At 38.3% G+C, this 14,542-nt stretch overlaps 1 protein-coding gene and 1 long non-coding RNA gene across 3 annotated transcripts in view; one reads left to right on the top strand and one right to left on the bottom strand.

Moving 5' to 3' along the window:
* The first annotated feature begins 2,022 nt into the window (after positions 1–2,022).
* Positions 2,023–14,542, top strand: part of SYNPO2 (synaptopodin 2) — a 78,018-nt gene continuing 65,498 nt past the window's right edge. For both annotated transcript variants that reach the window (XM_059843684.1, XM_059843685.1), the window contains exon 1: positions 2,023–2,159. In XM_059843684.1, the coding sequence (XP_059699667.1) occupies positions 2,031–2,159 (129 nt within the window). In that variant the 5' untranslated portion in view covers positions 2,023–2,030. The remainder of the gene's footprint in view (positions 2,160–14,542) is intronic.
* LOC132326895 (uncharacterized) lies at positions 3,935–9,940 on the bottom strand. Its single transcript, XR_009486356.1, has 3 exons — positions 9,610–9,940; positions 5,542–5,699; positions 3,935–4,015 (listed from the first exon to the last, which is right to left on the bottom strand). It is a non-coding gene; the product is annotated as an uncharacterized LOC132326895 (long non-coding RNA).

The raw sequence follows: 14,542 nt of genomic DNA on the forward strand, positions 1-14,542 counted from the left end.
GATCAGACTTGATTAATCTCGTTTTTACCAAAATGATGAGAGATTAATACAAGCTCAAAACGCCCTAACGGTAATTAAGCATTTTGTCACAAACTTGTGACATTTGAAGGACTAATAATTATGTGATAAATTCTGCTCAAGCAGATTTTAATTTTTGTATTTAACAGAGTGTCATGGAGCATTTGTTGCAGCTATTTACTGAAGAGATTTATTGCCATAAAATCTACAAATACGTGCATCATTAGGTTAAAAGGAGAGAATTTTATCTAAAGCAAGATTCTGCCTAGAGAAAGACTAAAAATCTGTCTGCTACCACAACATATCAACACTGCAGAAGATAATAAGCAGTTAGCCACCTTGAACTATTTCAAATGAGGTATCTGCACTCAAAGGTTGTCTAGCAAAGTGCCTTTAAAGGCCATCCCCTTCCCTAGTATGGCTTCTCTGATGGTGTTTTCCTAAAGTATTTCATTATATGGCAACCTGTGCCTGTTTTGCTTCTCCAGAGCTGTTGCCTTGTAGTCAATAAAGCAAGCACTCTTCCTCCTACTAAATCCTGTTATTGAGAGAGTGGCATTTCCCTCTGTTTGATGAGGGATCTTCTCCCCACCCAGGCTTTGTGTACCTTAGTCTCCTAGAGGACTAATGAAGGACTCAGGCTCCTAAAAGTCTGTCTACTTTTCCCAGCCAGAATATTTCAGTTTGAGAGAAGATCCTGTCTCTATCTTGATATTTTACCTCTGAAGCATCACTCAAGAGGTCACTTAATTGACAGATGCACTGGATAGGTATAAACCCTCGATGGTGACCTGCTGCTTAGCAGCAAAGTCATGTAATTTAAATGATGAGGGTTTCCTGTAGCCATAACATCTCTGATAGCTTAGAACCAACCAAGTGGAAACACTTCAGAGAGGGACCTGAATTATACAGTGAGAATCTGTGTCCCAGTACCCTGGGTTTCAAAGCAAAAGGTGTTTTTTTCAGAAACTTGTCCAGACATAAGGACTGCTCACCTGCTGAACACCCTCCTTTAGAACCATAGTTCAAAATGCAACGTGATTTAGATCAGGCTATCTGACTTTGGGCTGAGGTGATAGAAGATAATGTTGTCAGTTGTTAACACCCAGCTAGAGGAATATTCATCCAGTGCTGAAGAACAGTCACCTCTTAAACCACCCCACTGATTTTTTTTTTTTTTTTTTGGTGCTTATAGTAAGGTTCCCCTTTAACAACACAATGCAAACCATCCATTGAAAGCATCTGTAGAGGGATCTGATACTTCATTTTACTAACCCTCTTCCCCTCTCAGGTAGGAAAGGCAGCTGCATAAGAACAGGTATTATTAGGCTCCAATAGTAATTCAGGTCATTGCTAAATTGCAGTACATGTTAAACTATACTGAGGCCAGAGAGAACTGGAAAAAGAAGCAATTCTATTACAGAAAATGATAACTTTTTTAAATTTTTTTTTGCTTACATGCCTGCAGTCCTGCAGAAAGTACATGCAGAGTAGAGATGAAAATCCTAAAGCCAGTTCAGTCTAAGTGAATCAGTTATTCAGAGGATGTACATGGCGTTTCACTTGAGATTCTGCTTGGAGTAAAAATGCAAGAAATGGGTAAATTAGAGTTTAAAACATCTGGCACCATTTACTAAAGTAAACTTATTTCCCAAATTGTCACAGGGAAATGCACACTTCTTTTTGCTGTTGTTTTGATTTAGCAGGCAGGAGAGTCGTGTTTAAAGCCAGCCTTCTCTGCCTCACGGCAGAGTCTCTGCGTGCATTCCCTTCAGCTCCAAGTTCACTTACTTGACTTTGAAGGTGGGCTGAGCATCGGAATCTGACGAAAAAGTGGGCTGTGCCCTCGGTGCGAGGGAGCTCTTCCATTCCCCTCAATGACTACATTTGCTCGTGCAGTACACAGCAGCAGCAACAGTGTGGTGCTCTGGGTCTCCAGCTCTGCCCGGCAGACGGAACTCCAGCTCGCTGAACATCTGCAAGCCAAGTTTTTCATGTTCTCCCGTCTGTGAATGCTGCCCAACTGCACCAGGAAAATGGGCACAGGGGATTATCTCTGCATTGCTATGAGCGGAGGGGCGCCGTGGGGCTTCAGGCTGCAAGGGGGCAAGGAGGAGAAGCAGCCTTTGCAAATCGCCAAGGTAGGAGCATGACAGAAATATGTTGTTGGAGTTTTGTGGGCACAGATGACAGGAGCACCTTGTTTAAATCCATCCTGCTTCCAGGGAAATGGTTGGTGCAGATGTGATGCTTGTTTGAATTCACTAATGGGTTTCATAGAGATTCTACAGGTGCTGATTCTGTTGGTTTCAATAAAAAGGGATTATTACTTTTGGGTAGCTTGCAAATTTTGTTAGATGCTGAATGTTTCACTTGTGAAATGATGTGTGCCTTTCAGCTCCTTTTTGCCTCTCTCTCTGGCTTTGAGTGCACTCGGCACGTCGCAAAACTCAATCTCATATTAGGAAATGCTGCTTCAGTCATCTATTTATGATAATTTTTCTACTCTGGTCATAGAATAAATACAGCTTTATCATGAGAAAATGTTCTTACTATTTTGGGAATCCTGGAAAGCATTACACTGACTTATCTCTGGTTTTGGAAAGTTATCCAGTCTCAGAAGCAGCTTTAATAGATGCCAAACATCCCCTCTTATATTTCATGAGCAACGCTGAAAATTACTGGACACTTTATAAATTATCTGCACGTACAGAAGGAGGGCAAGACAGACAGTAGAAATTGACAATAAATTAAAAATAGGAACTGGTAGTCCCAGCTTGCAGAAATAATTTTTCAAAGGTAGTTTTGTTAAAAATCAGTGCTCACTCCAGTGCAACAATGAAGATTTGTCACGGTTATTAAGGCTTATGTAACTGTATGGAGCTGCATTCTGTTCCCTTAGACAAGAGGGACAAATTTTGTCCAGAGCTCTGAGCTCAGCAAAATACCACTGGCTGAAACAGTACAGGGACTGATCATCATCCCATGAGCTCTGCCTAGTTAAACTGAGGGAGAGAGTTTAAAATGTGTCTTATCTCCTTCCAGTATCTTGGTAATGCAGTACACTGAGTGTGTTTGTTTTACTTTGATATGGTGTTTTCCATCAGTAGTTTAGTATTTAAGCTGTAACTTTCTCAGGCTGTCAATACACTTGGTTATTTGTTAACTTTAATTTACTGTATCAGTTAACTTTTTCAAAAACAGCAGAAACAATAAATAGACCTCATTTTATAGGAGAAGGTCCTTTTAGCTCCTCTGTCAGGAAAAGAACATCTTTCACTCTTCTTTTCACTTGTTTCCAGCCTATCATATTTACCATATCCACTAACAGAACTGTGATTTATTGAGGGTCGGAATAATTTTTCTCATTCCTGTTAAGTTTTTTGTTTGTTTTTCTATGTTTTGCAAAACTGGAACATGTTCACTTTTTTTCCTACCAATGGGCAACTGTCGCTGTGCAAGTAAAGCCTCTGATAACAGATGGCAGTGGACTCCTGCCATCTAGTGAAAACTTGTAGCTAGAACATAAAAATGGTGAGCAACGGTAAAAGGCAAATGGCTTTGATTACATAAAATCAAAAGTAAAACCCACAAGATTCTGACTAAACTTCAGTTTTCCTGATAAAAATGGTCTATTCAAGAGTGGGTTTGGTTTTTTTTCTTTTTTTTCTCATTTTCACATTCTAGACTGGGCCACTTAAGCCTGGGGACTAAAGGCTGGGACTTGAGATAGTTGTACCTTACTTTAATGTATTTTCAGTAATACACAGTATTACTGAATATTCAATAATACACAGTATTTTCTAATGGGAAAATGCCCAGGAAAACATACATTTAGAAAATAATAATATGTATTTTTAGGAATAAACTCACAGATACAAGTTTGTTTTCCTGCAAATGAAAGGAAAAGCTTCAGAGGGGTTGCTTACCTTTATTAGAGTGGAGGGAAGGGCACTCAGGTTCTGGTCATGAGTGGAGAAGTGATTGTGATATAGAGCTAAAGTGGAGAGGGATATGAAATAGAGGGAAATGAGATAATCCATTAAAACGTGTCAGGACACAAAATTCCCAAATTCACACTATCTACTCTTTGATAAAGGATACATCTTGTTTTTAAAGCTGATGGGATAAGTCACTGCAGCTCACTGCCAGAAGCAGCTTTTACCAGTTTGTTTTATGCATTTTAAAATAGTTTTATTACATTTATAAAGAATATGTAAGCCATCCCCTCCTCTGCCTAGCTGCTAAAGCATATGTTCAAGTAGCATTCCCACTAAAATCCATGAGAGTTTTGCCTGCAGTATAAATTGTCTTCCATTACCGTGCAAAATGTATGGAGAGATAAAGACAAACCTTTTACCAAAAAACATCTCAGTACTTTTTCACAAGTACTTTTGCAGATAAAACAGGCAATTTTCATCAGCAAATAATTTTACAACCACTAAATTAGATTCAAGACCTTTCAGTAATTTTGAAGTGTGAGATTGCAACAAATGGGTTTTTCTGAAGTATGAGAAAGTATCATTCTGCTCGTCTATTTCAAACCCTTATTCAAGATACCAATTTGACTCATTTTCTGTAGAGATTTAAGAATTTATATTTATTTATATTTAACAATTCTCCTCCTCTAAACCCTGGCTCTGTGCACCAACTTTCTTTGTGAAGTCCAACAATGTTGCAAATAATTAATGAAAACTTACCTTCAGTTAAAAAGAATTTGCATATTCTATATACTGTCACAATATAAAATAAAGTATTTTAAATGCTATGTCCAAAGACACTCTGTGCTAATAAAGTTATCTAATAAATGGATTTTTTAAAAAAAAAGTTATGAGTCCAAAGCTAAGGAAAACAGTGGTTGTGTGTATCCCTTCACTAAACCATGTCAGTGCTGTGCTGTAGGATGGCTTTCCCAAAGCAGGAGATGGGAAATCTCAGTGTAGCAGTGACCCTAGAAGGATAAGTATTCCAGATATATAAAAGCTAAGCAATGCATGATGTTCTTTCTGTTTTACCATGAGATACATGAAAGAATATTTTTGAAATTAATAACATTGTGTTTTTTCTTGAAAATTTCTTTGCAGTTTTTAATTTAAAATATATAGAAAATAATGGCTGATTTTCTGAACTGGCATTTGAAAGAAAGTCCTGTGACTTTTCCTATTAATACTTAACAATAGTTACAATAAAGTTATATCCTTAAAGAAGCATGTCTTTTGCAACAGGTAATTTAATGGAGATGTCCTATAGATGATTAGATTTATATTCATCTACAATGTGACTCTATTAAATCATCTTTGCAAGAGAGGTAGATTATTCTGAGCATATTTGTTACCTGAACCAAACAGGAATTTGATGGACTCATTGTTTGTATCTGTCAAAGTCTTGGGAATTCACATTTGGGAACTTAACCAAATAGTTCTATTATTTAAGGGAGGAAAGTTGCCTCATGACTCTGACCTACAGGCACTTCAAAGGAAATCCAGATCAGTGTCCTAAAAGTAAAAATGAATGGTTGCTTACCAGGAGGCTTCTGCTACTGCTTCCCAAATTGTAGCTTTACCTTTGGCTCAGAAATGGCATGTGACAACTGGCTGTCTGGTCATTTTAGACTTGTGCCCTTGTCCATCAACATGCTCAGATTTCAAGTCTCAGTTTCATCATTTTGGATTCATTGCAACCTGAAACAGAAAGTGAAACTCAAAGACTTGGGAATAACCTGAACCAACAGTGTGAAAAGTAATATCTGAATATGATTACTTAACACTGGATGTAAACAAAGGTGGGATGTGTTGTGGTAGTTTGGCTTTTTCTCTGCATTTATCCAAAATACTTGACACATACAGAACAACAACAAGAGGTTTTCATCAAGTTGACCTCTACACTTTTTCTAGCAGAAAAAAAATAAGGGGTGAGAGATGTTAGCACGGTTATGCTTTGGATCCTGAGGTAAGGCAAAACATTCCACTGTCACATATACATGTGTAATATATATATTAGCAAAGAGTTGGTCTACCCACAAAAGATGTCACAGCTGCTGGGTTGAAGGAAACCTTTTTAAGTTGTTGTCATGCTCCTAAATTGTCACCCTGCCTGCTCCCACTTGCAGGCAGGTAAATGAGGTTGGTGAAAGCAGGATCTTCCTCTCCACCACTGCTTGGAACTGCAGTTCTCAGCAAGCTGGGTGAAGGCTCAGCACTGGGCTAACACCACCCTGCTGATCCCGCTGAGCTTGTATCACTTCACATTTTAAGCAGGATTTCAGCACAACTTTATGCAATAGCAATCAGCAGAGCAAGTCGTGTTTAAAACGTTCTTTTTGAACTTTGGCAGCAAAGGAGGGGAGTTTCGAGTCAACCTACATGATTTTAAACACAACTTGCCTTACTTGGCCTGTATTTAAAACTGTTTGTTTAAATTTGCTGGCTAATACATTTCCAAACATAGTTTGTTTTTGCAGCCTGGACAGACTCTTATTCTCAAATTCACCCTTCAGACCATCTGACACAGCTGGTATTTGCTGATATTCGGAAAACCCTGTAAGGCATATTTACATATTCTTTCACACAAGGAGTTATGTGGAAGATTGTGGGTTTAGCTATCTTTTCTGGAGAGGATTTTGACTGTGTTACAAGCCTTGACCCAATTTAATAACCAGTACGTTTTTGCACATGTTTAGATGACATAGTTCAGCTTGTATTTAAGTAAATTATCAAACTTCCATTGACAGACTGGAAGAAGCTGGGCTTTCTGGAGCTTAAGCTAATTTATTTTGCAAAGCAGAGGAACAAAGCAAGGTTCCCCAAATCTAGCTAATATAGACTGCTGTTATATGACTCTTTTCTGAAAAATCTGCTAGTGCTAGTTGGAAAAGTAATGAAGAAAAAAAATCCATTCACCTTAACCAACAAAGGTTTACATGTTCTTCTAAAGGTTAGGGCTCTGTGTTCCCTACTTTCAAGCCTTTGCATTCCAGCCATTGTGCCAGTGGAAATGTTTAGCACTGGAGTCCCATCTAGTTGTTTAAAAGCTGCAGGCTGAACTAGCACATGAGTGTATACCCCGTTTTGGATATACAGGACTACATACCAAGCTGGTTTTGGCATGCTTCCCACAGAATTTAGCCAAATACAAGCATGTTTTGGATACATGGTATTATTCATTTGTGCCTATTTCCAACTGATGCTTTTCCAGCTCTCACGCTAGGCGAGTTTTCAATGGAATAGAATGAACACCATAATTCACACTGATTTAAACTAAACAAACTAAAAAACCAAACAGTGTATTCCTACTAAATTAGATTAGCTGCTTTGTATAGAGCTTTACTTCATTTTGTACTTTCTTTGCTGGAAACATTTAAAATACACTGCAAGACATTATTACTTGTCATTGTTCTGTATTTTCTGCCATGGCATTCTTATTGTGAATGTGAATGTAATAGTAAGACTTCTGGCCACGTTCACATTAAAATATCACAACAGGAAATGTTATTTACAGAGTCCTCTAGGATTGTGTCTGATTGTTTAAGAGACACAGCTAACAATTTATGCATATCATGGAAGGCTTTTCTTTCAAATGAAGAACTCAGTGTTCTTCCTATTTGCAGCAGAAATATTTAGAGCAGAAATTACTTTAAGAGACCATGTTTCATAAATTAAATGCTTAGCACTCTGTAAAGGGAGAAGGATTAGCAGGGATAGCTTCAGCTTTAAGAGGAACAATTCTGTGCATGGAATTAGCTATGGACAGAAATGATAACATTTAGACTGCAACCAGTACTCATGAGCACTGGCTGGAACAAAACTGGCAGTAAAAAACCCCTGGATATCAGCTTGAAGGTTTTAAATTTCAAACCTAATGTACACAAGTTACACAGTGGATTTTTTTTTTCCTTTTCAGTAATTTATCCCATCTGCACCATTTCATTAGAATCTGTAGGCCATAGTCAGTGGGAATTTTAGGATCAGACTAACACACATTTAGACTGGAACACTTCAGAGTGCACCAAAATCAAAGTGATGTGTTTTGGTTACTTGCCAATACAACCTGGTGTTGAGCATGAAGGCCAAAAATCTTCAAAACACCTCAGGACGTTGCTCTCAGTGGAGGGCTAAGAACAGTGAAAAGTGGCTGTCTTATTTGTGGCTTATAAGGAAGGTAAATTCTAACAAAAACCTGACTCTAAGCTTGCCAGAGACAACAGGCTTAGACCCTGAGCTCTCTACAATGTTCTGCAGTCCTGGGCACAGCACAGACTGTCCCTCTATTATTTAGCAGGGAAGCTCTGTCTGCAAGTTGTCACTCTACTTTACAGAAATAGATTTTGAATCCTTTAAGTATCTTCATTTTACATCTCCTTCCTACATCTGGGACTGGGCACTGAAGGCATGGGTAAACTTTTGCTTCAAAAGAGTTATGTCATCCTGGGCTGAGTAGCTGTGGAATCATTATTTTATGAACTTGCCTTTTTGTAAGTGTATTTTTGAAATATGGTCCTATTTGGGAGACTCTATGCTTTGGGTTTTGAAGCATGTTTTATATTACAATTCATTAGCAGATGAACTGGTGATGGGTCAAAACTATGAAGAAAGTAGATAAACTGTGGTGTTCTATACTGCTGGTTCCATTTGATACCTTCTCCATAGCATAAACATGCCACGTATGGCATAAATTGCTGCAATATTGAATTTCTAGAAAGTTTCTAAAATAAAAATAATGTAAGATACCATATGTCCATTGTGGCTCTTGACAGCAACAGAAAGAAAAGCAAACAGAATGACAGGGGAGCATAATTTAATAAGACTAAAATTGCCTTGCCTAGTACTCTCTGCCTAATAGAGGAATATCAGGAGCTGTCTGTTGTCTGATAGCAAAGAAGGCAAAGCTGAAGCTCTGTTTTAAAAACCTAACAGCTGAAATTTCACTAAAGGAAGCCTTAACAGAGGAGTTACTTTTTGTCCCATGAACTCATTGGGAGCTTTGCCATTGACTTCAAAGGGCAAGGGGTTGGACCTTAGTATGTATAATATAGTGCAGTTATTTAATTGGAAGCAGATATCACAAATAAAAATCCTCATTGGGAAGAGTGTAGCAGATTTTGTTATGGATCTGGTTAGTACAGATTTCTGTGTCTAGCAGAAGTCATTTCCTTCTAAGGAACAAAAATCACCTTAGACTTTGGGATATTGTGATAACATGGTTATATAATAAAACTTTTATTCAATTTATTTGGTAATTATTTGATCTATTTCTTTTCCAACCTGTTTTGGAAGTCTCTGTGAGGACAAAAATACTCACTTGAGCTGAAGGCATTTCAATCTGCTTACTTCTAAGAGAAAGAAATGATTGCTAATAGTACAGAGTAGACTGACACCACTAGAAACTAGATACCATGACTTAAAGGACTGATAGTGTGTCAGTGTAAGCTAAGGAAAAAATTGAGGCAGTGGCCATATCCCTCAGTTGCAAATGTTTACTGGTTGAAGGCACTCCTGGTAACTGCCCTGTCACTTTCTTTAGCTCTGCAAGCATCCTGTGTTGGATGAATGGTATTCCCCAAACAATTTGGATTTCAGGGCTTTGCTGACTCACCTCATTTTGCCTGAAAGCTCAGGCAACAGTCCTAGGAGCAGTTTATCTGTCAGGTTTGAAGTGCAGAAACCCCCAGGTGAGGAGAGGCAGGAGGAAAGGGAGAGGAGTGCCAGGCAGCTGGGGGTGACGCTTTTCCAGCAGGCACAGGTGTGGCTGGACAAGTCTGTAACTCCTTGACACAGCCACCTTGTAGATGTGTCTCCAGCAGTTCAAGTGGCATCCCTTTGGAAAAGCCTCTAAGGTCCTGCTTGTCATCTGTAAGAAAAGAACCTCCATGGAGAACTGTGCAACAGTGACTGCAGTTGCTGTCTGTACCTGTGTAACAGGAGGTGTTCCCAAAATGTGCTGCTATCAAGGGGAATCACATCATGAGTTCTGACATCTTTATTCATCCACCACCACTGAAACAGTCATCTCTCTACTTACCTCTCTAAATCCTCATCCTCTTTGCCAAGAATTCTTGCTCTGCTTTCTCTTATCATTCTCACTGTAGTACTTCTATTGAAATAGAAAAGTACAGCTACTTACTTGAACATCAGTTTCAGTGAATTCACTGCAAATTGTGGGAAAAAATGCCTCTGACTTCAAACCTTGTTATTTGGTTAGAATAGTTCCCATCACTTCCACTGATTTTCCTTTGGACTGAAAGAAATTCAGGAAACTTTCAACTTTCATGAGCTCTCTCAGCACAGAAATCTCTGAACTACTAGAGATTAACAGATGTGGCTGGAATAGAGTGATCAGCATTTTGTTCCACAAATTACATTTTCCTATTCTGCAGAGATCACTTCAAAGGCCAGCTGCTATAATCCACTGAAATAATTACAGAGGATGCATATGGAAGTAATCTGAAAGGGATAAATAGCTTTCTTTATTATCATATATTCATAATGAGCTTTCTGCATGCTGAAATAATACTTGCAGGATGGATAGTGTAAGACTAGCTTGCAAAATCTTTCAAATTAGGAAAAACTATCATTAAGCATGGATGTTTTAAGCAAATTCCAACATGTGATACTATTTAATGCCTAAGATCCTCATGAAGGAACAGCTGTTAGACATCATTCATAGAAAAAGAGACCAAAGTTTGAGGATTGTTGGCTTTCCAAAAAAAAAAAAAAAAAAGAAAAAAGATATCTGGGAAATTAGAAGTGTTTCACCTAAATTGTCAGTCAGTGGAATAAGTATATTATATATATATACTTATATATAAGTAATATAATATATTATATGCTGATCAATATGAAATAAGGCATTCACAGAAGTGGAGAGTTTCATTATAGAATGCATAGTAAGATTGTATGATTAGCTTTTGAAACAAACTTTTAGTTTTAAAGTTGTTATCTCACGGTATTCATACTGTCAGTCAAAGTCAGTCTTTAGATGCATTGTGCATTTTTGGGGGTATCTGAGGGAAGGTACCTGATATTTGAAAATCACAACTAGGACACTGTTTCCTTTGGAGCCCCCCAATCCCTTTGGTAAATTAATTTGCAGTGTGCCTTTAAGTCCACTTTAAATAATCACCTTTTCATGATACTGACATTATTGATTATCACTAGATGGTGCTCTTCACAATCCCCAAAATCATAGGTAAGTGAATGTAAAGACAGTTCTGCCTTGGAGAAGTTTTCCTTGAGAGGTTTAATGTTTTCTTACTGAAGCTGAAAGTATTGCTCAGCTCGGCTCCCCTCAAAACACATTGCAGAATTAATGCCCTCAGGAAAATTTGTATATAAACCAAGTCAAGAATCACAGAATATTAAATTAATCAAAATCATAACATCAAGTTAGTAATTCCAAACCTTCCTTTCACTTCTACTTATTAGTCCCTGCACACAAATAAAATGCAATCCCCTTAAGGAGGGCTCCATAAATTTGTACTAGGGTTTGAGTCGTGGTTTCATAACACTACAGTTAGGACAAATTTTGTTCTTTGAAAAAACCTGGCTGAAAATAATTTCAGTCGTATTGCAGAAGAAGAAAGCAGGTGTAATCCTTTAAAGAGAAAACAAAAGCATTTCTGCACCTATCTGACACCGTATTATGAACATTAAACAGTAATATTACACACAACTATTATTTCACTATTGATGACATGCAGTGAAATAATAATTAAAAAGAGTAGGAAAAAAATTATCTCAAACCTCGGTTCCTTGCAGCCCAATGTGACGACAGCCTGAGCAGACAGGGCTGGGAGCCCTGGAGGTGTAAGAACTCTCCCAGGTCTTGCATACAATTTAAATCAAATTTTGAACTATATTAAAATGGTGTTTTTAATAAATTCCTCATTATCCTTTCTCTGCCCTCACTTCCAGTCATGACTTCAGTCTGTAACACTAGCTCTTCATTTTACTAATTTGATTAAGAATAGACTAACATGAAGTACACCAAATCCAAGACTGCATCATTGACCAGCCATGGGGTTGGAAATCTACCTGAGTTTTGCAGCTTAAGCCCATTTTTACTCAAATAGTTTTAAATTAACAGATCAGTAGTACAGGTGTGATGGGACTAAATTTTTCATGGTTGAATCTTCCTTTCAAGGGCCCTGATGCAGCTCCTAAATGTGCTACATTTTAAAGTCAGTTTCCACATCCCCAGGATACTGTTACCAAAGCATTTCTGATTTCTTGAGACAATTTGCGACTACAGAAGGGGTTTGACTTTAAAACCTCTTGTCATTCTGTTTCAGTTTTCTTCCTCTATATTTACAGGAACAGTGAGAAACAATCCAATGAATCTTAATGCAATGAAAGACCCATGAATGCTTCTTTTTCTACACTGGCAAGAACAGTACAAAGGCTACAATAATTGAGCCTGAGGAGGTAGTTAGGGTTGTGGCCTGTCATTTTTTTAGAGTTACACTATGAACAAACAGAGCACTGAAATGCATGGCCTGAGAACAATAGTACCCAGCCCTGTACCAGCCTCCTGGGTCACTCACTGCTTGTTTGCTTCCAGGCCTGATTTGCATAAGAGGCCTGGAAAAGTTGCAGAGGCTGGGAATTAGCACAAATTGATATGGGGTGCTAATTGACTCAGGCAAAAACTAAAGATGCACTGACCTGTTCAAATCAGACTTGCATTCAGGCCTCTGGATTCCTGCATCATCCAGTGCTGAAGAATTAAACCCTGGCACGGTTCATCAGCTGCTGGGCTCTGGGATAAAAATAGCCAGGCAGAAATGGGATCATGTTTTAGCATAATCAGCTGAAACTGCAGAGGGTGGGAAGGAACCCTTCCTCTTGTGGGAAATGCTTTCTTTTTGGCTGTCTGGGTGTTGCTGTAGGCAACGGCATGGCAATGGAGCTCACCTAAAATGAGAGCCAAACCAATTCTTTCCCCAAAACCTTTTACTGCTCTACACCCAAATCATTTTTTAAAGGTTGAAAAATACTCATTGTTCCATGTTTGTGGGCAGGTGTGGTCCACCAAGAGCAAGGAATATGATTTATTTCAGTGACTGGATCAAATGTGCCAGATGCAGACCCAGTGATGGACAGCTGTAGGAGTTACCTTTTTCCTCAGCCTATGCAGTGCCCCCCTTGTCTGATAAACAACTAAAAAGCTTCTTCCAATAGCTGTCCATCAGATCATTATGAGAAGAAAGGATATGTTATGAAATCCTCTCTGCTTTTAGAGGTCTGTAGTACTACAGAAAGCAGTGTCCACCCATACTCTCATGTTATACTTATATGTCCCTTAAAGCAACATTTGTACTGTTTAGCTTAATTTAAAAGTCTTCATGAACTTCTGTGGATTTCTTCAGTTTTACATTTGCAAGATGCTCTCAGGCCAGATATTTTCATGTGCTTGGGTTTTCTTTTGGCCGTTCAACTTGGCCTTTTGTACCTCTAGTTTCTCCATTATTTGAACACATTTCATCCCACCCTAAAGCAGTATCACAAATACAGATCCTGACACAACTGCACTTGGCTGGTTTTGACTAGTTTCTTCCAAAAGAATGTACAATCCTCTCCATCACAGTTACATTAAAATGTTTTTGCTGTGTTTTTTCAATTAATTGCATAAGTTAATAAGAAAAAAGTAAGTTTCAGGGTGAAATAATAATGAGAAAAGGAAACTGGACACTGATTCTAACACTGAATTTGATTTATGGAGGTGCTGGCCCCTGACATCTTTTTAAAGACTACATAATCCTTAAAAAGTATGCTTCCCAGAGAAACTTGAGCAGATACTAGCAGTTCATAGAATAGGAGCTTTCTCTCAAAATTATATTAGTAAGAGGTGTCAGCAAAGTCTTCAGAGGCAGTCTGAGTCAGTTTATCATCTTTAAGGTGAAAAAGAGCACTGTCCATGTTCACATTCCTATTCAGTTGCTTAAAAGGTCACTCCTGATCTTCAGTCAGTTTTTAAGTTACTCCTTACATCACCAGCATGCTGAAGACTATGTCTGACTACAAGGATTTCTTAAAAAGCTAAAATCAGTGCCATAAGATAAGGAGTTATACAACCTATCAATTTTCAACATACATAGTAATTTGAATTGTTGGGAAGCACTTGCTCAGGAAACAAATACAAAATTAAGGAACCAATTCACATATAAATGTCTTTTCAGTTAATACCTGTACCTTCACATGCTCCTCCTGGCCCCTACTCCTTTTGTTTGGTGCTTGGCATTTGGGAAAATGCTGCAGATCAGGGCTGACTTCGACATTACCAGGGGCTTCCTTACACTCTTTGGAAAACTCACCCTATGCTGTCATATTGCCAGATGTTCCTTCAGACTGCTTTTTCTTCCAGAAATAAGCTCTGGAAGCAGCACAGTGCATAGGAGAGGAGAAGGCAGTGATGTCTATTTCCTCTTCTGCTTTTGTCTCCTGTTTTAAAGTTAGCATTTGACCTTCACTGGGAGTTGACACACTTGCCATAGAGAAATGTCACACGGAGGATTTTGGATTTGTAGCAG

The sequence above is a fragment of the Haemorhous mexicanus genome, chromosome 4 (genome assembly GCF_027477595.1).
Source record: "Haemorhous mexicanus isolate bHaeMex1 chromosome 4, bHaeMex1.pri, whole genome shotgun sequence".
NCBI classification, from domain to species: Eukaryota; Metazoa; Chordata; class Aves; order Passeriformes; family Fringillidae; genus Haemorhous; species Haemorhous mexicanus.